The sequence below is a fragment of the Camellia sinensis genome, chromosome 7, assembly GCF_055761805.1.
Source record: "Camellia sinensis isolate YWXY chromosome 7, ASM5576180v1, whole genome shotgun sequence".
Classification (NCBI taxonomy): Eukaryota; Viridiplantae; Streptophyta; class Magnoliopsida; order Ericales; family Theaceae; genus Camellia; species Camellia sinensis.
This window is the reverse complement of record NC_138967.1, coordinates 181,353,087-181,381,079: the sequence shown is the minus strand read 5'-3', so window position 1 is coordinate 181,381,079 and position 27,993 is coordinate 181,353,087. Positions and strand designations below refer to the sequence as shown.

The 27,993-nt window shown below is 34.1% G+C and overlaps 1 protein-coding gene across 1 annotated transcript; it reads left to right on the top strand.

Moving 5' to 3' along the window:
- The first annotated feature begins 2,587 nt into the window (after positions 1-2,587).
- Positions 2,588-18,598, top strand: LOC114293148 (G-type lectin S-receptor-like serine/threonine-protein kinase At4g27290). The gene is made up of 7 exons (XM_082880026.1): positions 2,588-3,901; positions 5,862-5,990; positions 6,093-6,250; positions 6,842-7,052; positions 7,354-7,591; positions 7,676-7,826; positions 18,089-18,598. The coding sequence occupies exons 1-7, from the start codon at positions 2,638-2,640 to the stop codon at positions 18,392-18,394; spliced, it is 2,457 nt and encodes an 818-aa protein (XP_082736152.1). The 5' UTR covers positions 2,588-2,637; the 3' UTR covers positions 18,395-18,598.
- The last annotated feature ends 9,395 nt before the right edge of the window (positions 18,599-27,993 follow it).

Here is a 27,993-nt window from a genome sequence, read left to right as displayed (position 1 = left end):
TGGTGAGCCATAATCTTCAGTCAGTGTTAATGGATTGGTTTTATGGCTTTATTTGGTAAATTGGGCTTTAAGTCTTTGATGCTTTTTATAAAATTGGGTGGCTTTAGATTGTTGTGTTATTAGCTTTGGGGAGAATCATTCTTTTTGTTGTGCTTTTATGCCTGTTGTTAGTTTGTTACTAGGCAGTGGAGTGACAGATCAAAGGGAACATGAGATGGAATATGTCACTAGAGTTAAAATTGGAATTTTAAAATTCTTAATAGCTGACATCATCCCTATGTATTAGTTAACCTAACAGTTGATTAACAGATAGAGGAAATTGTAGTGCGACTAAAAAACATAGGGAGAAGCATGTAATTTCCAAAACTACAGGGGTACTAATGTATTAGCTAGAAACATCAGTGGAATTTACCCTATCCATAATAGACTTCTAATACTAATCTTTCTTTGTCCCTCTTATTTTTATTGTGAAGGGAAAATAAGAGGCCCACTATATTACCAAGCAGCCACATAGAAGGTGAAAGAATTCAGTGAAATAGAATCAATTGATGCTCCTTTTATCTCATTCATAATCCTTAGGAAGCCCCTGTTTGAAGCTGCACATACCGAGATGTCCAAAAATCTATGGTAACAAAAAAGGTGATAGTGATAACAGACTGGACTTTTATTTTCCAGTACACATGAAATGGAGTTGTTCAATTGAGAAGCTAGACTATTCCATTAAAAGAAAAGTAAAAGAAGAAGAAACTAGGCTATTGAAGAGTTGTTGGAATGATTTTCATTCTATTTACTAGCTTACTTTTCCTGTCTTATGAATTTGCAAATGCCTTACTTTTCTAAAAATGTCCAAATCGATTGTTAATTTGGTCGGCTGAATTTAGTGCCAAGTTGGTTTAGACTATTCTGATGAGCATGACTGATTGTTTATACTCAAGGGGATTCCCTTGATGGTATTTGTTAGGTTTTATTCTTGGCAATCCCGTTTGACAAAACTCCTTTCAGTTGTATTTATTTTTGCACTTTTTATTTCAGTGAGGCTATGAGTGTTTAGATGTGAATCCAACCCGAATTGTGCTTTTCAGAGAAGTTTGTGATGCTAATGCTTTCAAGATTGCCACTTCGCTGATTATGACGGGGATCGAGCTGCCCGGTCAGCTCGCGGGGGTTTAGGGGGCAGCGCCCCTTGGCGGGTCCGGGGCAGTGCTGCGGTGGGGTCGAGGGGCAGCGCCCCCAAAACAAAATGCAAAAATGCATTCCGAGTTGTCTGTCCGCTCGAGCGGACATTACCCCGCTCGAGCGGAGAATCCCTGATTCCAGCAGTTTTGGTTGCCTGCAAAAGTATTGAGATGTGTGATTTCGCGCTCGAGCAGGTTCTCTAGCGCTTGAGCGGACCTCTGTTATATCACGCGCATATTTTGCTGAAGACGCTCGAGCGGGCTGTTGGGCGCTCGAGAGGAGATCGCGGGACAGATTCTATAAATTCGCATGTTGGGTCAGATTTTAGGATTACTACTCCAGATCTTCTTTTTGGGTTTTGAGGTTTATATTTGGGGATACTTTGTGAGTTTTCTTTGATGTTTTGATTGAGTATTCAACTCATATTTTAAAGAGTATACATCAAAGGTTTTGTTTGTTCTACAAAAGAGAGAGTTGTTCTTCGGTAGATTCCGAAGAATTCGAGCCTGAAGCTTTGGTGGATTCTGGGGTGGCTCATCGTAAAGACAATTCCGAGGTGAAGACGGGTTGGAAGAGGCACATAGAGGTTAGTTCAATTAGGCGTGGATTCGCTAGGTAATTGAAAGTATACCTGTGTAATTCCTTTAAATCTTTTTAGTGGATTGTTTTGTGGCTGTTGCCCGTAGTTTTTTAATCACAGTTGGAGGTGTCTAATTGTGGTTTTTTCCACGTTAAAATCGTTGTGTCTCTTTGTCTTGATTGTTTGATTGAGATTGTTATATTCTGCTTAAAATTGATACATAATCACAAATCAACATCTAGGGGATTTCTAGATTTTTCAGTATTCCAACCCTTTGGACCAATAATTGAAAGGAATCTTTACCTGCTCTCCAATTTATTGTCTAATAGAGAGAAAAAGAAGGGCATGGTGCGCTGCTTGTGGTATCAGTGTTTGTTATCTGCATGCTTATCTCATAGATTAAATGAAAATAAATAAATAAAATGATCGGTAGAAAATAAAAATGACAATTTCTGAAGTTTACATTGCAGGGATGATTGAATATGTGTTTGAAATTTCTTTAGTTTCAGTGAGAACAGTTTCTCCGTTTTCCATCAGAGAAGATATCAAGCCATTTATGCAATCAACAACAGACAAGCAAACAAGGAGACACAAAAAAATTGTATAATCTATGAATTTTGTTATCCAATATTCCCAATATCAAGCTGTTCCAATTGAAAGGTACATTTAAAATTTAGGTAAGTATGCTTTTCTAAATAATGACTCAAGATTTATTGCAAATAGCAACCCAATGTGGGGCAAAGGAAGACTTACTGCAAAAGGTCTTGAGTCTTCCTTTTTTTTTTCTGTTTCTTTTTATTTATTTACTTATTACATTTCTTTTAAATTGAATAAATAACGGAAAAACAAAGGTAGTCCATGGATTGAAGAGGAGACTGTCAATGGAAATCCTTAAAATACCTTTATTTTTTTCCTCTTTATTTTCCATCTTAATAGTCTCCAATACAGTAGACACCATAACAAAAACTCACTCCATTACAGGCAGCAACACCATAGTGTCTTCTGGTGGAAGCTTTGAGATGGGTTTTTTCAGCCCTGGCAGTTTCCGGAATCAATACTTAGGAATATGGTACAAGAATATTTCTGTTAGGACCGTTGTATGGGTTGCCAATAGAGAAATCCCACTCCTCGATTCGTCAAGCGTCTTTACTATAATCAACCCTGGAATTCTTGCCCTTGTCAATGGTACTGGCAGCGTCATTTGGTCTCCCAATATGACTGGATCTACACGGGACCCTGTTGCACAACTGATGGAGTCTGGAAATCTTGTTGTGCGAGATGCCAACGATCAGTCTGGGCATTTTCTGTGGCAAAGTTTTGATTATCCATGTGATACTCTTTTACCGGGCATGAAGCTTGGAAAGAACTTTGTAACGGGCCTAGAACGCCACCTCTCCTCCTGGAAGAGCAGCGATGATCCAGCTCCAGGTGAGTTTACATACCGGTGTGATCCGCAAGGATACCCACAAAATATTCTGAGTAGGGGTTCTGTTGAACTGTTCCGAACTGGGCCATGGAATGGTTTCGGATTCAGCGGCAGACCAAACCTTAAACCTAATACAATCTACAAATATGAAGTGGTTTACACTAAGGAGGAGGTGTACTATCATTATGAACTCCTCAGCTCAGTTATTTCAAGGCTTATTATGAGTCATAATGGTGTTCTCGAGCGCTGGACATGGATTGATCAAACAAGGGAATGGGTCCTTTACTCGACTGGACCAGCCGATAACTGTGACAATTATAAACTGTGTGGTCCGAACAGTGACTGTAACGATGGAAACTTTCCGCCCTGTGGTTGTTTGAGTAAATTTGTGCCCCAGTACCATACGGAATGGGGAAATGGGGATTGGTCTAATGGGTGTGTTCGGAGGACACCGTTGGATTGCCATAATGGAGATGGATTTATCAAGTATTCGGGGTATAAACTGCCGGACCCACGGAACTCCTGGTTTGATAGGAACATGACACTCGGGGAATGCAAGATGGTATGCTTGAAAAACTGCTCTTGTATGGCTTATGCAAATTTAGACATAAGAAGCGGTGGAAGTGGCTGCTTGCTTTGGTTTGACGAGTTGATTGATATGAAAGAGTTAAATGTAAATGTGCAAGACATGTACATAAGGATGGCTTCCTCTGAGTTAGGTAAGAATTCATACCAAACACATAGATTAGTGAACATAGATTGAATAGATTATACATATGTAAGAACTATGTAAACTTTTATATTTCTTCCTTAAAAAATTCCTCACTATATTACTTTTCTACATCTAACTACAATTTAGCAAAAAGAGAGTTCTTTTTGATTTCATCTCGAACCTTATTTTTTGTTGTGGGAATTCAATCTGGATGATACTTATTACCCATCTAAACCCACATGCCCACCACAGTAGGTCCGACTTTTATTTGTATTTGAGCCTATTTTGATCCCGGTTTATTATCTTTTGGATTTTTTTTTTTTAGTGTGTTATTTCAGAGTTCTAGAGTTGTGATGATATTTGATCTCTATGCTCAAAGTGACACTGCATCATTCTTCGCCATGGATGTAGGCTTGGAAGCAGAATTGTGTAGCGACGGGAGGGGGCCATAGCACCCCATTTAAAAAATAAAATAAAATAATATATTTATATTTTTTCAAAAAAACATAGACCCTTAAAGTCACTTCCACTTAAGGTTGTATTTGAATTAAAGATTTGAAGGAGATTTGTGAAGGGGAAGAAAAAGAAAAGGGGAAGTAAAAAATTTAGCTCATATTATATTTATTTTTCCCTATCCTTTTACTTTCTCTCCAAAAATTTTTTGTCAGACTTTTGATCCAAGCACAACCTTAGTCTTTTATTTACCAAGACCCTAGTTTAAAAAGGAAGGCTGAAAATCAGTTAGGCTAGTTAACTTTTTAAAAAAAACACGAATATCAGATTTATTTATCAATACAAGGATAGTGATAAAAAATTCCAATAGTTGCCGTCTTCACTTTTATTAGCAACGACACCATCTTTTTACTACATAACTCTCTTCTTGGCTGGGTTATATGAACTCTTTTATTTCCACCACAACCTGTGTCATCTGAATATGACATGGGTAACGGTGTGGGATATGCGTCCGTTGTTTGTATCCATTTTAGACATTCAGATCCTTTAATTTGTGACAATACATGAAGAAGAAGAAACTAATTTTTGTTGGGAAAGTAATATTTTTAAGGCTCCCACATGAATTAGATATAGAAATTTAATATTTTTCCTGAATCCTATTTAATTTCTAAGATCTCATCCAAGAATATTATATAATATGCAATATATATGTGCATATGACGTTTTCCCGTGCCCATATCTAATTTTGGATACGTACCCCAAGATTCTAAGATTTAAATTTATAAAAGTCTGATACTTGAATATACACCCACACTCAATACTCATACTCGAGTCCATGTAACATAGCTTTGTGGTCAACTTTAAATCTCAAAATAAATTGTCAAACCCTTATCATCATCAAACAACTGAACTTATATTGCTGAGATATTTTACTAATATTATTTTTCTAACTTTATGTTTGTCTTATATAAAATTATAGAAAGATTTGTTAATTAATAGCAATTTTAAAATTAAAAATGATAAAATTCTACCTAAAATTTTCTGTCACAAGAAAGATTAAGTGAATTATTCATATTATCAAGTGAAAATAATATATTAATGAAATTTGAATATAAGTTTTAATTATTAGTTATTTTTTCTTCTTAAAAAGAGAGAATAAATTTTAAATAAAAAATAAAGAAAACAATATTGAAAATTGTAAAGACCTCATTTAAAATTGTCCCTTTAGAACTCAAATTATCTTGAGTTGCCCTAATTGGTGGAAATACTTTCTTCTGGTTCTGCGCCAAGTCACAATTCAGGTTCTGCCCCCGTGTAAGCTTATAAATGCTCAAATGCTTGTGTGCTTGTTTTGTTTAGCTTTATTCATCCCTTTTGCCATAACAATTTCAATACATAGGAAAGTGATCAAGGGTTTGAAATCTCAAGCAATCCTTTTAAGTTTGTGCTTCCATGATTGTATTGTCTAACTGACCAATTTCCCATTTTTGTTAAATGGATTGATGATTCAACAGTTCATAGCAAGAAAAGAGAGATAGTGGCAGTGGCCTTGGCATTGTTAATTGGACTTATTCTGTTGGGTATAAGCCTGATCGTGTATCTCCGAAAAAGGAAAAGGAAGAATTCACAGCTAAACAGAGAAGGTATATATCCATACGTGTCATTCTGTGTTAAACTATGTACTGGTATGTTATGTTTTTTGAACAACTTGTCATATTGATATCCATTTTGTCCCCACTTTGCAGGAATTCTAATGCACAAGCCTGAACATGGTTACACTAACAAAACCCAAAAGGAAGATCTAGAGTTACCATTGTTCGACTTTACTGTAATAGCTGATTCCACAAATAATTTTTCAATCAACAATAAGCTTGGTGAGGGTGGATTCGGACCTGTTTACAAGGTAACAATGTAAAGGCACTCTTATGTGGTCTATAGGAATGTGATTGATGCCCAATCTTATGGAGCCTATCCAGAAGCCATAAAACCATTCAACTTTTTTTATCACTGCTTTTTCATAAATAGTAATGCTACAAATACATAAATTCTTCTACAAAAAGGTTCATAGCATGTTGTTCTGCAGGCTGTAGCACTGCATTCATCTCGATGATTGGGTCCCCGCTTTTAGAAAAAAAAAAATTGTGTTCCTAAACTTACTAAATCTTTTAATACAGACCCCACTATTCTGAAGGTAAATTTTTTATAAATATTCATGATTTTGAGGAATTTTATATTTTTCTTTTAGCTTTGAAGGAAGACAATTAGTTTGATGCATCCTTTCACCTTATCAAACTTCCTAAATATGTGTAATTTTGTCTTTTAAGTAGTTGTAACTTAAATCACTAGTCATGGCTTCACCTGTTGGAACAATGTTAGCCACAGCAACATAAAAACAGTAAGTATAATTAATAAGAATGGCAAAAAAAAAAAAAAGTTTTATTTCAAGCTACTTCTAGCAGAAGATCATTCTATCAATTATAACGGTAATTCTCAGGGTACATTGGAAGGAGGACAAGAAATAGCTGTGAAACGGCTCTCAAAGAATTCTAGCCAAGGACTTGATGAGTTCAAGAATGAAGTTATTTGTATTGCCAAACTTCAGCACAGAAATCTCGTGAAGCTTCTAGGATGCTGCATTCAAGGAGAAGAAACAATGTTAATCTATGAATACATGCCCAACAAAAGCCTGGACTATTTTATATTTGGTTTGCTCTCTTCAAAACTATAATACTATATATATCACAACTATTCCACTCTGAGACCACAACCACCAGTCGTTCTTTTTTTCTTTTTTCCTATACTTTTTTTTTTTTTTGTGTTTATTTTCAGTTTCATATAAACCTTTTGCCTTATTTGATAATGGGAACGAAATTATATGTGGTTTTTATTACATGTGCATTTGCATGAACTTGGTCTTCAAAAATTTAGGATTTTCCATTGAGGAATCCAATTAAATTCATCCACCGGATTAGTAAGTGTGGACTAAATCAGAGAAAATTTGGACAGATCAAAGCCAAAGCATGTTACTGGATTGGTCGAAGCGCTTCCACATTATCAATGGGATTGCACGCGGGCTTCTTTATCTTCATCAAGATTCTAGGCTGAGAATTATTCACAGAGATCTCAAAGCTAGCAATATTTTGCTAGATATTGACATGAACCCAAAAATATCAGATTTCGGAATAGCTAGAAGTTTTGGAGGAAATGAGACAGAAGCAAATACAAATAGAGTGATTGGAACATAGTAAGAATCTCTATAATATGTTTTGTCTAATTCACTTATATTGTTGCTTCAAAATCCAATTTTTCATTCTGTGCTTTGTTGCAGTGGGTACATGTCTCCAGAGTATGCAATAGATGGGTTATTTTCAATAAAATCGGATGCATTTAGCTTTGGTGTTTTGGTGTTAGAGATTGTGACTGGGAAGAAAAACAGAGGTTTTTATCATCCAGGGCACCGCCTCAACCTACTTGGCCATGTAAGTGTACTGATTAGAAGTAATCTTATATGTGTTAGAAAAAAGTTATGAACTAATATAATTTAATTAATAAAATGATGATTTATGATAAATAAAATATGAAAACAAGTAAATTCACAAAAAGTAAGAAAGAATTGGCCTGTGAGATTAAGAGTTGTGCTCTAAAGCCTAAAGCTGTTCTTTCTCCCCACGTGAAGGTACAACCAGAGTACAATGGCTCCAAGATACAACCCAAGCGCTCACAACTTTCCTCATCCGATGTTCACATCCACCAACAGGATATGAATGAGCCACGAACCATAGTTGCCAGAAATACATAAAATAGATAAAGTACTCTTATGTTAAAACTCAATATCTCATATACATATGTCTTCTTGTGGTTTTTATTCATCCTCCATCTTTAGAAAACACAGGAATATATATAAGTGAAAATCTCATAACATTTAATCATTACATAATTATAATAATAAAACTTAATAATATTTTTGTAACTGAAATCTTTAAAATCAATATTAATGTTAATAACGGTCAAACAAATTAAATAGAAATAATTAATTTTATTTTTATTAAAATTCCAACATTCTCCCACTTTTAATGAAAATAAAATTTCTAATACTACCATAATGTTTATATTATACCCCACAATTTAAAACTTTATATTCAAAACAATATATATATATATATATATACATATATATATATATAAGGGCAACTGCATACTGCACAATAGGTGTAGGAGCCTTCCGGGCTTGAACCACACTTAATGTTGACAATTTTCATCTGAAGGATCATAGTGAACTATATCTTGAATTGGACCCTTTGTGCCAGAGTGTAACGCCCTCAAAAAAAATAACCTTAAACCCAACAAATAAGACATGCATTGATATTCAAAAGTTCCACATCCTTTCATTTATCAGAGTTTCATTACAAAAAGTATTACATGTTAACAACAAAAGCAAATGCCCTACAGGCTTACAGCTTTCCAAGTTAACACTTGGTTACAACAAAAGAGTACTAACTCATACACATTAAGCCCTTGGCTTGTATTTACATGTAATACATCAAAAAGTAAAACGACAACATTATGTCCGCCTCTAGCCTCCCAAGCTATGTCCTTGGAGGTGGCATGCTTCCTGCACCTGAAAATGATATTCCCATATAGGGTGAGCCACAGCCCAGTAGAAATACACTAAACCAACCATGAACAATGACTAAAATATTAGCAATTGATAGATGGCCAACACTGATACATTCACATAAATCACATATTTATGTCATACGACTTATGAGTCCAAGTTTCCTTTCATTTTCCCTTTTCAACGGATAGGCATATAAGCACTACCCACATTCTCAACAGATATGCATAACAACAATATCCACAGATAAGCATATAAGCTATATCCACATTCTACAACAGATATGTATAACCACAATATCCACAGATAAGCATATAAGCTATATCCACACTTCACAAAGATAAGCATATAAGCTCTATCTTCACTTCTCTAGACAAGCATATGAGCTGTATCTACGGAGTTCATCCCCTATCTTCTCCCAACACTATCCGGTTTAGAGGTACATCCCCTATCTTCCCCTAAACCGCGGAGTACATCCCCCATCTCCTCCTCTACACATAACGTATACAAACACATGGGTTCTATATACAATCACTCAATACATATAGTTAATGTATTCTATCAACCGTCAAGTTCTATGACACACTTCATTGATTAGTTTCAGTTTGCCTAATCATCATGCATTGTCTACAACAATCACGACTATCCTCCACCGATAGCCCAAAGCAGTTATTTCTAAACAGAAAATAAATGCACAATGGATATTCAATCAACATTTCATTTCCTCATTCTTCTCAATTAATTATCCCAATTAATTAAACAATGTAATTAGGTCAATTCCCATAATTAACATTTCAACCCTTAGGTCCCATTTTCATCAATAATTCAACATTCATTCCATTTCTCTATGCCAAACATGCATCTAGGTTTATTATGAGTAAAACCCCAACTTTTGTAAAATAGCACAAAAGCCCCAAACTTTCACAAAATTACCAAACCAACCCCAACATCTCAAAATACCAAAATTTAAAGACAAAATCCATAGAGAGGAGTAGAATATCCCTACCTCGAAGTTTAAGCCAAAAAGGAGATGAAGACTCGAAGATCGACGTGTTCCAAATCCCAACTTTTTCAGATTAAAACAAAGCTCTCAACGCCCTCTATCTTTTTAACAAAGACCCTAGGCTAGATTCACACTCTAGGGAGATCAAATCTTAGAGAGAGTGTAAGTTTAGAGAGAGAGAGTCTCGGATCTAGGGTTTGATCAAAAAGAAAGTGAAAAAGTGATGTTTAAAATCGCTACTGTCCGCTGATATAAAACACGCTCGCTCGAGCGAAGACTTGGTCGCTCGAGCGACCAGACACAGAAAACTCTCGCTCGAGCCAAGAAACTCTCGCTCGAGCCAAAAACTCAAAAGTGCGCTCGAGCGAAAGAATGCTCGCTCGAGCCAACAACTCAAACCCTCAGGTCTGCAACCAGAAGCACGCTCGAGCGACAGACCTCTCGCTCGAGCGAAGAACAAACCAGACCGCTCGAGCCAAGAAAAGCTCGCTCGAGCCAAGAAATACAACTCTCAGGTCCAGAACCAGACGCAATCGCTCGCTCGAGCGAAGCCACTCTGGCTCAATCCACCAGACACAAACTCAACTCTCGCTCGAGTGACCAACTCCTCGCTCGAGCGAAGGTCCAAAAATCTGGGCAGCAACACTAGGTTCCCAAACACAACCAACCTGAAACAAACCTGCCCAACACATCTTATAACTTAATATACCAGTTAAGAGGATGGAAACAAGATAATAAACAACTACCAACATCCACGGACACATGTCCGGATCACTGTACAACAAGGGTAAACCCGGGATCGCTATACAGAGTTTAACTTGTCACACACACAGCATTGGTATCAGATATCATTTTGCGAGTTAGTGCTCTTAAAGGCCATGAACTAGATCTTGATTCTCATGGGGTTACTAGAGAATAGCCCAAGTCTCCAAGTCACGGCCTCACGACAACTCCCACTTAGTAAAACCCTTCAAAGGTATAGTGACGGAATGCACCTTGCAGGAGAATGCCTGCCTTGGATTTATTCAGGGTAAAACCCTTCCTAACCAATCACTTCTTCAACATTACTGCCTTAGGGATAAGCAGGAGATCAACCTTGATATGGTGTCTCCTATAAAATGAATGCTGGAATTAAGTCACGCTATATGGATTGCTTTTACCCATTGAACTTTTTTCATAGGATCTCCAATCACAAAAGATGGGTTACCTCCCTAGGTGACTTCCTAATAGGCTTACACTCATCTCCATTGACAAATAATGTGAGGAAACAATTCACCAAATAATTTAAAAGGAATTACTTGACAAACCAATTTCAAGCTACATATCTAGTAATAAATAATTTACAACAACAAAAGTAGAGATATATAGTTGTGAAATTCTAGAGTCATTTTGATTATTCAATAACTTTTACATGGATGAAAACAAACAAATTAGACAAAGATACCAACTAATTTCACATATGAAGAGTAAGGGAAGACTTTAAATTCAACATGTACCAAACATTTGTTTTCCTTGACATTTCCTATTCTGGCTTCTCAAGCCTAACTGTTGATCAACAGGCCTAACTGTTGATCAACAATGTATTTCTTCATCTCATGGAGTATATAATTATTAAGCCTTTTCCATTACAGTATTCCTTTGCTTATCTTTATACACCTATAAAATTTTCAAATACACTTCTCCAATAAACAATGTTAACATAGCTTCTCAAATATCAATTATACTCATATACAACACGTTGACAATATATATAATCGTCATGCCATTCAATTATCAAATCAAAACCTTATTAAGTTTTATGAATTTCTCTTCTAATTCATGACCTATGAATAAAGAATTTATTTTCAAATTACACCGAACTAAATAGACACAACTTCTCACAATTATCAGATATAATTTAGCCAAAACAAACATTCGAATTTGTTTTACTCAAAATAAAAAAATTCAAATATAGGTCCTAATTTTTACATAATACACATACAAGAATTCTTCAAAGCACAGATATTAGTGTAACCTCACAAACGCTTCCCATTTCAAATTTTCGTTTCACACAGCAAGAATATTATAGTGCTTTTAGGTATAGCCATCTCATTTTCCTTTTCATTTTGAGTTTGAATAGAAATTTTGAAACAAAATTTCAATTATATAAGCCAAATAATTTCAGAATATTTCTTGGCTTTAAAATTCTCCACACCATTCCCTCAATAGAAAATTTTTTAAAACCTCAAATTAATTCAGATTTTCAAATATATTTATCTTTTAACATTTGTAGACGGTACCATAAAATAAGAACAACTAAAGTGTGAAAATAATTGCACAAAACCCTCATATATTCACATTTTTCTAACCAATTTTAAACATTTAGTTTGAATTATTTTTAAACATTTGAAAAAGTAAAATTTTCACAAAGTAAGCACCAGTAGACTATACAAATAAAGATTTAACTTCACATTAGCAATCTTCCCAAAGACTTAAAAGAATTTTAACAAAATCTCAACTATAACAATTTTTACTACAAGGCTAGCTGGTAAGCATGAAATATTTATTGAACATTTTCTGCAACTAATAATTTATGAACAACCAATGAGATGCAAGCCTACACATGACCATAAGTTACAGAACATTTATAATTCTTCATTTAATTATTTAACAACAATTCATTAATTAGTCATAAATTAATAATAAAATACAAATAAATAAAACTGAAATCTAAAAGAACATTGATCAAGAACATCCAATCTAATATATAAGATTCGTGCAAACACATCATTAAAACCCTTTTATGAGCACACAAAAGTGGGCACACTTTAATTTTAAATAAACTTTAACTAAAAATTACAAAACCAAGATTAATGGTGTAATAATTCAAAACCATTTCCCACACACAGAACTAACTTCTTAACACCACGAAAGTTACATGTAACTTGATAAGACATAATTAAAGGAAATATAATTTTGACCACTACATTCCAGCCCAAAATATTTTCCACCAGTAAGGGCTGAGACGACTAATTCGAGTAATAGGTATATTAAACAACTAACTATTATAAAGAATTAAAACCCATGAATACACATTCACACATTATGTTAAATCATGTAATTTTATGGAATATAAAAACCCTCAAATATTTGTAACTCATAAATTCAGTTTACCACAGCTAATAAAAATGATTTCAGAGTGAAACCTACAAACATTGATCAAGCTCCAAACTAATTGAAATAATTTTTCCCCCACATTGCAATCCTCATTATTTTTAACAAAATAAAATTATTAATTTACATAACAACAACTCTTTTTCCCTTTCGAAACCAACAATAAATTATACTAAATAATGACGCAAGATTAACATTATGCTAGTACTTAGAATAAACCAATCTTCAACTAAGAATTTGTAAATATACAAATAATTTCATTCACCACATTCCAATTCTTTTTTTTTTTTTTGTTAACTTGCTCAAATAACATAATTGAATTTATCTCACATTTTTCAAACTTTTAAAACTCCCAAAATAAAAAATATTCAAATTGTAACGTCCCGAAATAACCCAACACAATTTAAGCACATTAATCAATGTCCATTAAGAAATAAAGATAAGTCTTCAACCTTGACATCATTAATCAATAAAGTGTTTACAAAAGTTCCACATGCGAATTATACATTCAACGGTATGAAATTACATAAATCTATAGCATGTAGAATGTCAAATCCTAAAAATAAAACAATGCCATCATGGGCTTACAATTTTTTAAGGCTTAAGCTTGGTTATACAAAAATGGTTTCACGAACCCATACACTTTAAGCCATTGGCTAGCAAAATATATCACAACAAAAGAGAGTTATTTACTCTTCACCAAAATGTGTTTGCACCCTCAACTCGGCGGGATCACCACATCTTTTTCTACACCAAAATCCCATAGGGGTAAGCGTAAAGCCCAGTAGAGAATCTTTAACAAAGTATATACGTTTATGCAAATCTCTGATATTAAATGCAAATGCCATGCAATGCCCAAACTTAAAGAGAATTTCATTTACATGCTTTTTTTAAAAGTCACCATGTTCAACCGTAGTTTGAAATCTCAAAATTTCTGAAATTCATAATTTTTATTCAACAGGGTGGTAAATATGACTCAGGTAATCCCTAGGTTGGTGTCTGCAAGTAGGCTCAACTAGCACTACCCAAAACCCCACTTTACCGGTTGCTAGCTGGAGAGGAAGTGGTACCTCCTCCGTGCGTGTTTTTGGTCTTTCACCCCGGACACTTAGGCCAACTTATCAATTTCATCTACACCTCTTATCCGAACTTACCAACGTATTTAGCCCATAAACATTTCCATACTTCTCATTTCAATATATACTTATCTCAATGCAAACATTTCCAAACTCAATTCAAAATGTATAATAATCGATGAAATGAGTGTGTAATGCAACAATTATAAATGCCTCATAACTTTTTTCCGCTCTCAAGAATCTCAATGATAGTATCATAACAATCACGTTTTCCCTTTCTTTCCTCTCTTTAATGTTATTTCACAAAATAACCGCATGCTTAATCAAGTCTAATGATACATGTCAACCGTTCCAATTCACCATTTTAATAATTTATGGAACTCAATAATGCACCAATCCATATATACATGTGTATAAGCATTAGCAAAATTTTCAAGTATAATCTCCAAACCTCCATACGTTAAGAAATATTCATATTTGTAATATTAATATGAAATTCTTACTTACTTTTTCATTTAATTCAATAAAAGTCCATTAATCCCCACATTGTTTCTAAAACCCCTAATTTCTAGGTTTTTCACCAAAAACCCCAATATTTCCTCATCCCTTTACAAACCCTCCTTAAATACCTCAATCTCAACCCATGTGGTTCAACATTTCAAGAAAAGTCTTTAAAAAGAACAAAAGATGAACTTCTTCTACAACACCCTCAATTTTCTTGAGCCAAAAACCCATTTTCAAAATCAACAAGGGAGAGTTCTCAAAAATCAATCAAAAGCTTGCAAAACATATATATAACTCTAAGTGATTCCCTACCTCAAGGTTTGAAGAAGAAAAGGAGATGAAACCCTAGAAATCAAGGATGCTCAAGCCCAATCTCCACCGTACACTATGTAGCTCTTGAGGAGTTCTTAAGCTTTGATGACAAAGCTATGGATAAATTTCAAATAGATGGAAGAAGATCAAGGATTTTGATCTTGTTTTGAGGTAGAAATGTAGAAAGAAGGGAGAAAAATGTTTTTTTGAGAGAGAGAGATATAGGGAAAAGTGATAGACAATCAGCCCTAAAGGAAAGAAAAGCAGAAAAATTTCAGCTGCCCAGAATCCTGCACATACGGCGCCCTCTCCCACACGTGCGAAGCGTCTCCCCCTCACGTGCGGCCTTCACCCCCGCACGTGCGGTGGTCCCTTCCCGCACCTCACTCCGCACCTGCTTATTAGGCAGTGTGCAAGCTTCCAAAGCTTGCCCTTCCCGCACGTACGGCCTCATCCCTCGCACGTGCGGCCTAGGGCCTCGCATGTGCGGCCCTGGCCCAACAGCCCATAATTTTTCTAGTTCGCTCCGAGGCACTCCGAACTCGACCGTGCATCCTCTGAAATGTGCGACGTTCCACCCAGAGTTAGACAAGAACCGGAGTGTTAAAGAAAGCTCTTGAACGCCACAGACTCAAAGAAGACAAAAGGAAACAACACGCAATGAAACCGGTCATCACATAAATGATATATATCATAACCCATTAATTGTTTAAATATATATAAATTCTTTGTAACTCTTTACAAAAGCTATGAGGCTAAATAATTTACAATTCAAGTCTCCCTTTATTAAATGACATTTATGGTGAATTAAAAATTAAACTATGAAATAAATATTATGGCATTTACCCATTGTAAATCTAATGTATATTTTATAAATAGCAAACCTATGGCAAAATACCATCCCATCTTATACGTATAATAATTGATTACGTAATAAAGTAGAGCTAAAAAAGTCATAAATATATGTATGGCTTTGATATGACCAAAATGATTAATTAAAATCAAATAAGACTAATTATATGCACAAACATCATTGCTTGTACATAATTTGTTTTATTTTTTTTAAAATAAAAGAAACCACATAAATTTCCAATCACACACTACATTAAACAATATAATTTACGGGATATAGTAAAAACTCTCAAAATATCTGTAACCCACAACATTAAGAAGGCCAATAACCTTTAATTCACTAATTGTAAAATTCATGACACACTTCAAATTTTTTGCAGTTACAAAATAATTCAAATCTTAACTTTGTCAATTATGAACCAACTATAAATCACAAACAAAACGAGTAATCTAATGTTATCAAACTTTTATCATTTATCTACTCATGTCAAACCTATTATCACACACAGAGTTGCACACATTCTATCATGTCTCAAAAATCACAATACACTTTCAAGTTTTTAACAGTTACAAAATTTTAACACATTTATCCTCATAAATCTTTATTTCTGTTTAATTGACATTAAGATCTAAATATTGATATTCAACAGTCACATGCTATCCCTTACATATAATAACGGTAAATCAAAGATTGAGCAATAAATTAAATATGCAACTATTTCACGTACTACTTAGCAACAAATTCGAAATGTTATTTGATGACAATTATATTCCATTTCAAGTTATTTTAATTTATAATCCTTGACTACTACTATTATTTAACATTGACATCGCCATACAATATTGTCAATATCAACCACCAATGATTAAAAGCTACCAATTGCATATACAATAAAAATTTCAAATATGCTATAATATTATTTATCATAGAACATATGATAGAATTATAAAAGCCCCTTAACCATCACAAAAGTCTAATTTCAAATAACATTACATATGAAATTTATATTAATCATTCTCTAAAATGTTTCACAAGTTAAACACAAAACTACTTTTTCCTTATATATATAAATGATTATAATAACTTTATGTTGCCAACAGATAATTATTAATTTTCTACAAATTAAAGGAAGGCTCAGAATTACATATAACAGAAACTCATGAACCAAATAATTTAAAAGGAATTACTTAACAAACCAATTTCAAGCTACATATCTAGTAATAAATAATTTACAACAACAAAAGTAGAGATATATAGTTGTGAGATTCTAGACTCCTTTTGATAATTCAATAACTTTTACATGGATGAAAACAAACAAATTAGACAAAGATACCAACTAAATTCACATATGAAGCGTAAGGGAAGACTTTAAATTCAACATGTACCAAACATTTGTTTTCCTTGACGTTTGAAATAGATATTAAAAAAAAAAAAAAAAACTTAGTTGCTTTAGATTGTTAGAAAAAAAGTCATGCACCAATATAATTTAATTAATAAAATGATTAAGAAATTTACGATAAATAAGATACGAAAGCAAGTAAATTCAAAAAGAGTAAGAAAGAATTGGCCTGTGAAATTGAGAGCTAGTCACTGCCCTAAAGCCATTCTTCCTGCCCACGTGAAGGTACAATAAGAGTGCAACGGCTCCAAGATACAACCCAAGCGCTCACAGCATTCCTCATCCGATGTTCATGTCCACCAGAAGGATATGAACGAGTCACGAACCATAGTTGCCTAGAAATACATAAAATATATAAAGTACTCTAATGTTAAAACTCAATATCTCATACACATATCTCTTCTTGTGGTTTTTATGCATCTTCCATCTTTAGAAAACACATGAATATATGTAAGTGAAAATCTCATAACATTTAATCATTACATAATTATAATAATAAAACTTAATAATATCTTTGTAACCAAAATATTTAAAATCAATATTAATGTTAATAACAGTCAAACCAATTAAATAGAAATAATTAATTTTATTTTTATTAAAATTCCAACAATATGCATGTGTTCCAATAAGGACAAAAGATCCTTCATTCCTAAATTATCTCTACATTCTGTTTCGAAACACTCAATCATTGGATCCTTGAGAAGCTTGAGGTATGGGTCTCTTGAGGCATAATCCAACTGTGAGTGTCTGGAGAAAAGAGAATAGAAAAATGTGGATATAGAGGATCTTGTGTCTCGTACTACTAATATTGTAGTGGATTATTCAGGCATGGAGACTCTATGAAGAAGGCAGGTCATTGGAATTGATTGATGAGGCTCTATGGGACTCATGCTACCAGATTGAAATGTTGCGATCAATCCATGTGGGTCTGTTATGTGTACAAGAAAGTCCAGAGGATAGGCCAAGCATGTCATCTGTAGTTCTAATGTTGGCCAGTGAAGTTGCATTGCCTCAAGCCAAACAACCTGGCTTCTTCACTGCAAGAAATGTTCTTCAGGCTGGTTCTTCGTCAAGCAAGGAAGCAACAACTACAAGCAATGAAATCACCATCACTCTATTAAGTGCTCGATAAAAATTATACCATGTACAAGGAGAAAGCTTAATCATTGTTTATGGTTACAAGTTTACGTGCACAATTCACCCAAAAAATAAGTTTCCATGCACGAAATTAAATAAAAAAGTATCAAGAACATGTTCTCTTTTTTTGTATACAAATTTGGTTTCATGTTTGCATATTATTACTCTTTGTTTTATGTAACTAATTCCAGTTTGCCTACTTGTACATGTGAAAGGTAACTTCATTTTGAGAATGAGCATGTGTATCCACAACTTAGCACCAAATCTTTGTTTATTTGTGAATTTGCCCAGTCCAAACACATTACAATCTTATATACAATTGCTATTGGGATTCAGATGGGTACGTGGAACAACATTCAAAGGCTTCAAATAGTCAACACGGGACAAGGAAAAACAACCAAACCAAACTAAGCAAAAGACCTAGCTAGGTGAGATTGTAAGAGAAGAAAATAGGGCTTAACATTGTTCTTATACAAAATCTTTGAAGCTGGTTGCCAAGAAAGATAGCCAGCCTTAATATTGTGTTAATTTGCTAAACAGACTCGTGGGTCTTGGACCATAACAATCAAACATCACCATGAATTGTCTTCTGTCACTAAAAATTTTCACGTCATAAGTGATCATGTCAAAAATAGATTTGAACTATTTATTTATAAATCTATGTAAATGGACGATTCAGATCTACTTGTGGCATGATTACATTATTGTCCAGTGTGACAGTGAATAATTGTTTTTCCTACTAGATATATTGGGTAGTTTCTACAAACATAGTAAATCAAAGATTGAATTTGGCACCTATTCATTAGCCAGTTTTAAAAACTAGAAAAGTATATCTATATTGTTTCCCAGTAAACATGTCCAAATTCTTTTTATCTTCATTCATATAATAAATGTTATATATATGTATAAAACTTATTATATTTAGAAAGATAAATTACATTTATTTCTCTCAAAATTTGCGTTAGATTTTGTTCACTTCCGAATATTTTGGCTTGAAAATTTGATTTATTTTCATTTAAAAAAAAAGAAATATTAGGGACACAAATTTTGGAAAAAGAGAAATAAGGGTATGAGTGGAATTTTGAAGTGTAAGGAGATAAAATACTTTCTAATCTTTTTTTTTTTTTTTTAAAAGGAAGCATAACTAAAAGGGTGTTTTTGGCCAAAACCCTCTCCTTGGACCATTTTTGTGATGTAAAAATTTTATTTGAGTTTTGTGTAGTGACAATCTATTTATGACTGTAGACTTTTACTTTGGCCAAAACTCCCTTATTTATTAATAATTATAGTGACTATAGTGGTTAGTGTTGATAATAATATTTTACTATTTAAAAATAAAAATTATACAGTAATATTTATTGTAAATTAGGGTAAAATTTTACTATTGACGTTAATTTCAATGGTAAAAATTATATTTTATGTTTTTTAAAAGAATTTTATAACCAACATAAAACTTGTTTGATAGATATTGATAAGAAATTCTAAAAGTACTAATTTTATTAAAAAATGACATTTAGATAAAAAGTTATATCATTTTAAAATTTTAAATTTTAAGTTACTCAGTGAGAATATTTTGGTAATAGTGATGTGTGATGGACTTTTGAAAGAAAAAAAAAAATTGTGTTTGTCGTTAATGTATGAAGTTTTATTATGAAGAGATTTTGATTAAATTCTTTAATTAAACAATAGATATAAAGAGTTTTTTTTTTTTTTTAGAAGCTACCAAAAGAGAAATTGGGAGAGACAAAGGAGCAACAGTCATCTTAATAAATTAACGAAATAAATGAAATTACTATATTACACTCACCTTCATTCCTTACTCTATGTCCTTTGCTTTACATTGGGATGAGTTATTTACAGAAGTAGGTTAATAGTTAATTTTAAATTTTTTTGGTTGTTTTTAAAATAATGTGTAAAAAAATAGACAGGTAATATAACTCAAAAAAGTTAAAAAACTAAAAGGTTGATTTTTAACCCAATTGACAAAATAGGCTTTTGTGGTAATTTACTTTTATCCCATATCATATTAAGGACGAGACAAATCGGGAGTGATGGGTGCAGGATAAGAAATGGATTAATTTTATAAGTTAAAGAATAAAAATATTAATAAAAATTATGAATAATATAGTATATTACGGATAACAATTTATACTTAATAAGAATTATAAGATATAAGATATGAGCAAAAAAATATAAGATAAAAAATAAATAATGCATAACCATTTCAAACTTCTTAACAAGTGTTTTTAGGGAAAGCGTTTACAAAATACATATTTTTAATGCTTCTTTTGTAAATTTGTAATGCCCTCAAAATAATACATATAAACCCAACATTCATGACATCCATATACATTAGAGAATCAAGCATGCTTCCATTTATCAAAGTATTCATTACAAAAGTATTACATGTTGACAACAAAAGTAAGTGACTTACGGGTTTACAACTTTCCAAACCAACACTTGGTTACAAAAAAGAGAGTATTAACTCAAAACACCTTTAAGCCCTTGGCTTGAATTTACATGTAACACTAAAAGATAACAACAAAAAGGTCTTCCAACCTCTAAGCCTCCCAAGCCATGTCCTCGGAGGTGACATATCACCTGAACCTGAAAATGATGTCCCATAAAGGGTGAGCCAAAGCCCAGTAGAGATACACTAAACCAAATATGAGAAATAATTAAAACATTAGCATTCGATAAATGGTTAACACTTGTAAAACCAATTTACAACACTTCCCAGTTCCATGACAAATACACCCGTGTTTCATTCCACTTTCCTTTTCTTTTCCAATTCCAAATTCATAAACATGGCTCATTACCTAGCCAAACAATTAAATGAGACTACAATTCATATTAAAACCCTTCCATTATCCACAATTCAAATGAGACTACAACTCATATTAAAACATTTCAATACTTCAATTATCTACGTTATGCAAACGTAATTAGGATTTCAGGACTTTCACCCTGGACACTCTGGCCAACTTGGTTATCAATAGAGTCCATCCCCTATCTCCTCCCAAACAGGTTTGAGAGTACATCCCCTATCTTCTCTCAAACCATGGAGTACATCCCTATCTCCTCCCAAACAAGATATATATACAATGTATTCAAACAGTTTATCATATACAATGATCCATCTAGGCACATATTCAATGTGACAATTCAATTGTCATATTCAATGACTTAACCATTTGATTAGTTTCAGTTTTCCCTAATCAACATACAGTGTCTACAACAATCAAGACTATCCTCCACCGATAGCCCAAAACAGTTATCTCTAAACAGATAATAAATTCATCAAACAGATAATTTATTAACATTTTCATAGGTGAGTGATTAATCAATCCAGCTACACCATTCAATCTCATAATTTCCCAATTTCAAGATTTTTAACTCAATTTCATAGTTTTCCCTAATTAATTATTCAAATTAATTATTCAACATAATTAGGGCATTTTTTCCCTTTTTCAAATATCAACCCTAAGGCTCAATTTCATTAATTTATCAACAACCATTGCATTTTCCAAGGTCTCATACATACATGGAGTTTAACAATTGAAAACCCCCGTTTTTATATCTTTAAAACAAACCCTAACTTTTCCAAAATTACCATAATCCACCATTTATACCAAATTACTAAAATCTATGTCAAAACTCATAAGAAGGAGTAGGGTATCCTTACTTCAAATGAAGAGACCAAATGGAGAAGATGAAAAACTCAAGGTGCTCCAAACCCAATGATTTTCGGATCAAAACGTAGCCCACACCAAGCTCTACCTTTCTTACAAAGGGATTAAGGTAGGAGACTCCTAGAACATGGAGTATTTGTAGAGAGAAGGTATGTAGAGAGAGAGGGAGTAGCCGATCTAGGGTTTGAGATAAAAAGATAATGGAAAAGTGAAGAAGAAGCTGCTGCTGCGAATTGATATATTCGAGCCTTGCTCGAGCGAAGGAGTGGTCGCTCGAGCGACCAGACACAAAAAAACCTCGCTCGAGCCAACAACTCGAAGCTTCAGGTTTGCAACCTAGAAGCACGCTCGAGCATAAGAACGCTCGCTCGAGCGAAGAAACCCAAAACATATTCCTCGCTCGCTCGAGTGAAGGAAAGCTCGCTCGAGCCAAGAAACACAACCTTCAGGTCCAAAACTAGACGCAGACGCACGCTCGAGGGCAAGAACGCTCGCTTGAGCCAACAGACACATTACTCAAATCTCGCTCGAGCGAAGGAACCCTGGCTCGAGCGAAGGAGCTAAAACACAGGGCTCGCTCGAGCCACAAAAGCCTCGCTCGAGCGAAGACACCAAAAACTGGGCAGCAACAATTTGTTTCAAAACATACCCAACCTGTTAGAAACCTGCCCAACACATCCCAAAACTCAAATACAAAGAATTAAAGGACGGAAACGCAACATATACAACAATAGACATCCACGGAACCGAGTCCGAAATACAATAACCAATGGAGGGAAAACCGGGATCGCTATAAAATCCCAAGTTTTTTTATTTGTGACAAGCTTTAATTATCCTTTTATTTTTTTTATTTAATTTTAAAAAATTAAAATCACTAGATGGTCGTTTGAAAAAAATATTGACCTCATTTTGAAAGTTTTGATGATTTTTATAAAATTGACGGTTTAGATTTATTTTCCAAATTAAAAGTTTGAAAAGAATTCACACAAATATGAGGAAAGGAAGATACACCAATTGACATACTAAATTATATTTTAAAAAGTCTAGATTCCTTTTCAAATGCATGTATGACTTACAAAATATTATTAACAATAAGTGTAACACTTGCTTCTATAGGAAAAAGTATTTATAAAATTTATAAAGTCCTACCTATGGTTAATTATATCAGAAGAAAGATTAAGTGTATTTGCAATTTATCTTCGAAAATGATATGTTTAGAAACCTGATTACAAAAGCTTAATTAGTAATTTTGCATCACAAAAACTAACAAAAATTAATTTAGACAAAAAGTATCATTTTAAAATTTAAATTATTAAATTACTTACTAAAAATATTTTGGCAATAGTGACGTGTGCTGGATTTTGGAAATAAATTTTTTTTTATGTTTTTTCTTAATAAATAAAGTTTTATTATGAAGAGGTTTTGACTAAATTCTTTAAATAAAAAATAGATATAAGGAGTTTTATTTTTATTTTAAAAGCTACCAAAAGAGAGAAATTGGGGGAGACAAAGGAGCATCAGGAATCTTAATAAATTAATGAAATAAATGAAATTACTATATTGCACTCATCTGCATTCCTTACTCTATGTCCTGTAGCGATCCCGGTTTCCTCTCCATTGGTTATTGTATTCCGGACTCGGTTCCGTGGATGTCTGTTGTTGTATATGTTGCATTTCCATCCTTTAATTCTTTGTATTTGAGTTTTAGGATATGTTGGGCAGGTTTGTAATAGGTTGGGTGTGTTTTGAAATAAAGTGTTGTTGCCTAGTTTTTGGTGTCTTCGCTCGAGCGAGGATTTTGTCGGTCGAGCGAGCTTTGAGTTTGTGTCTCTTGGCTCGAGCGAGCATTCTTGCACTCGAGCGTGCGTCTACGTCTAGTTTGGACCTGGAGGTTGAGTTTCTTGGCTCAAGTGAGCATTCCTTTGCTCAAGCGAGCAAGGACTATGTTTTGGGTTTCTTCGCTCGAGCGTGCTTCTGGATTGCAGACCTGAAGCTTTGTGTTATTGGCTCGAGCGAGGCTTTCTACGCTCGAGTGAGGTTTTTTTGTGTCTTATCAGATCGCAACAACAGTCTTCTCTTTCACTTTTTGATTTCCTTTTCTTCTCAAACCCTAGATCGGCTGTCTCTCTCTCTATAATACGTCTTCTCTCTAGAAATACACTTGGTTCTTGGGTATGTCTACTCTAGTCCCTGTGTAAAAAGTGTGGAGCTTGGTGTGGGCTACATTTTGATCCGAAAATCATTGGGTTTGGAGCATGTTGAGTTTTCTTCATCTTCTCCATTGGGTCTCTTCATTGAGGTAGGGATACCCTGCTCCTTCTTATGAGTTTTGACATAGATTTTAGTCATTTTGTATAAATGGTGGATTATGGTAACTTTGGGAAAGTTAGGGTTTGTTTTGAAGTTATATACAAGGGGGTTTTCAATTGTTAAACTCCATGTGTCCATGAGACTATGAAAAAAATGGAATTATTGTTGTTGAATTGATGAAAATGAGCCTTAGGGCTTAAGTTGGGAAAAAGGAAGAAAAGCCCTAAATTAATGTGATTAATTAATTTGTATAATTAATTTGAGAAAATATGAGAATGTGAAATTGAGTTGAAAATCATGAAATTGGGAAATTGAGAGATTGGATGGTGTAGTTAGATTGATAATCACTCACCTATGAAGATATTGATAATTTATCTGTTTGATGAATTTATTATCTGTTTAGAAAAAACTACTTTGGGCTATTGATGGAGGATAGTCTTGATTGTTGTAGACACTGTATGTTGATTAGGGAAAACTGAAACTAATCAAATGGTTAAGTCATTGAATATATGCCTGGAATGATCATTGTATATGATGAACCGTTTAAATACATTGCATATGTATCTTGATTGGAAGGAGATAAGGGATGTACTCTCAAACCTGTTTGGGAGGAGATAGGGGATGGACTCCATTGATAACTAAGTTGGCCGGAGTGTCCAGGGTGAAAGTCCCAAAATCCTAATTACGTTTGCATAACGTAGATAATTGAAGTATTGGACGGGTTTTAATATGAGTTATAGTCTAATTTGAATTGTGGGAAAATGGAAGTTTAATATGATCCGTAGTCTCATTTAATCGTTTGGCTAGATAATGAGCCATGTTTATGAATTTGAATTGGATAAGTAAAGGAAAGTGAGGTGAAACACAGATGTATTTGTCAAGGAACTGTGAAATGTTGTTAATTGGTTTACGAATGTTAACCATTTATCGAATGCTAATGTTTTAGTTATTTCTCATATTTGGTTTAGTATATCTTTGCTAGGCTTTGGCTCACCCTTTATGGGACATCTTTTTCAGGTACAGATGGTATGCCACCTCCAAGGATGTAGCTTGGGAGGCTTAGACGTAAATCTAGCCAACGGCTTATTTTGTATAAAGAGTTAGAACTCTTATTTTGTTGAACCCAAGTGTTGACTTCGAAAGTTGTAAGCCCGTAGGGCATTTACTTTTGTTGTCAACATGTAATACTTTTGTTGTTAATACTTTGATAAATGGAAATATGTTTTATTCTCTTATGTCTATGGATGTCATGAATGTTGGGCTTATATGTATTATTTTATGGGCGTTACATGTCCTTTGCTTTATAGGTTGGGCTTGAGATAAGTTATTTAAGAAGAAGGTTAAAAGTCAATTTCAGATTTTTTTTTGATTTTTTTTTTAAATGTGCAAAAAAAATAAAGAGATAATGTAACCTAAAAAAGTCAAAAAGTTAAAAAATTGACTTTTAACTCAGTTAACAAAATAAGCCTTTGTAGTAATTCACTTTCTTCCTATATCATATTAAGAACAAGACAAATCGCGAGTGGTGGGTGCAGGACAAAAAATGGATTAATTTTATAAGTTAAAGAATAAAAATATGAACAAAAATTATGAATAATATATAGTATATTACGGATAACAATTTATAAGGGTTAGTTTGGGATGATCTAAATAAGTGCACTTTTTGACTTTTTATGAAATATGAGTTGGGTATAGGTTGGGTTTAAAGTGATGTGTTAGAAAGGTGATGTGACTTAAATAAGATGATGTGACTTAAATAGGATAGTGACTTTTTGAATTTTTTTAGAGATGCCAAACTAGGCCTTAATAAGAATTATAAGATATAAGATATGAGCAAAAGAAAAATATAAGATAAAAAAAATAAAAATTAATATTAAGTATAATATTTTAATATTGTAATTTTATTATAATAAAAAAAAAATATTATATATTATATACATATAAATATATTTAATAATCAGACAAGAAAATGAGACGAGTGGCAAAATTGGTTCCTACCCCACTTCTTTATTAGGTCGAGTAGAACAGGGCGGGTAGCAAAACCTGTGCCCCACTTTCTATCATTACTCTCTCTCTCTCTATCTTCAATGCCACTATTGTTAACCAGAGGCCAAGCTATTATACCCATTTTATATTGTAAGATTCTTCAACTTTGTCTGCTTTTCATTTGAATTTGTGGGGAAGTATTTTGTGATTGACAGCACGTGGTTAAGGTGACGTCAAAGTGTCAACCAAGGTGCCACGTGGCTTGGTCACGCTGCTGAGATGATCTCGTCTAGGCCGAGGTTATCTACGGAGATACCAGAATCTGAGATAAGCAGATAAGGGGCAAGAGTCCTATAATAGGGGAGGATCCTGGTTTGGATAAAGATAAGGCTTAAGACGAGTTTATCTTTATCTAGATGGGAGTTTAGGATAAGTATTGAGCCTGAGTCCATCGAAGTAAGGCTTCTAAATGGATTAGGTCACTAATCATTATAAAATTGAGGCACCATCGTGGGTCAAAGCGGAGTTCTTTCCTTGAGTTTAAGCATAATTTGCTATTTTTTTAGAGATATTGATCACTAACTTGATCATTGGAGTGCCCCTGGGTGGACGAACCACTGTCGGAATCTCATCTTCTTGTGCAAGTTGTTGGGCTTAATCTATTTTGCCCGTGCTCTCCAGCAGAGTTCGACGTTTGGTTATGTGGTCAAAAATCACCACCCACAATTTGGCGCCGCCTATGGGAACTTAAGGAGAATAGATGACCAACGACAAGCAGGAAGAAAAGGTTGGGGATGACATTATCAGTGAAATGGTGAGCATACAGATCCTAACTCTGAGGAGAAAAACCGTAATGAAGGAGCACAGGATCCGAATCCTAGGGAAAAGGACGTCGGCAAAGAGGGTAATGCCCCGAAAAAAGTAGGTCAAGATAAGTATTACAACGAAAGAAATCTCTAGGTATGGAAGGATAGATGCTTGAGGAGTAACGATGAGATAAAAGGAATGGTAAATAAGTTGGCAAACCTACAATTGATTGCCAACTTCATGATGTAAAACAACGTGATGCAACCATTGTTCTCGTTACAGGACACGCCGATGCCAGCAGCCAAGACTGATGCCCAGAAAGGGGGACAGAAAACAATCTCAACAGTCTCGCAGCATGGCAAGGAAAAGGAGCACTCACATTAGCGTTCATGGGATATCGAGCGAGTAGAGTCGGTAAGAGGTAATTCGTAGAGAACACCTCATACCAGGGGAACTTATGTCAAAGAACCCCTACATATCTAGGGGGAAAAGGCCTGTGTTTCGACATGGTGAATGAAAAGAAGTCTAAGAGGACACATAACGATACTAGGAGCAGCGCACCAAAGAGACTAAAATCTGTTGATAGCCGAGCTCCTGGTTGGACGAAGGAGGAATTGAGGGACTACCTCCAGAGGAAGTGGCAAAATGCCAAGGTCATATCCTCCATGAAGCCAAGAACACCGTTCTCTGTAAAATTGGATAGGCTTGAGGCCCCAAAGAGGTTCCATATGCTGAGGTTCTAGATTTATGACGGTAAGTCTGATCCAAACTTTCATGTCGGCTTATATTTGAATTCAAT

Bases quoted from the DNA above. Each gene is read 5' to 3' on its own strand.
- LOC114293148 (XM_082880026.1), top strand. From the start codon at position 2,638: ATGGAAATCCTTAAAATACCTTTATTTTTTTCCTCTTTATTTTCCATC. The intron at 3,902-5,861 runs GTAAGAATTCAT...ATGATTCAACAG, and splicing joins GATGGCTTCCTCTGAGTTAG to TTCATAGCAAGAAAAGAGAG. The intron at 7,827-18,088 runs GTAAGTGTACTG...TGGATTATTCAG, and splicing joins GCCTCAACCTACTTGGCCAT to GCATGGAGACTCTATGAAGA.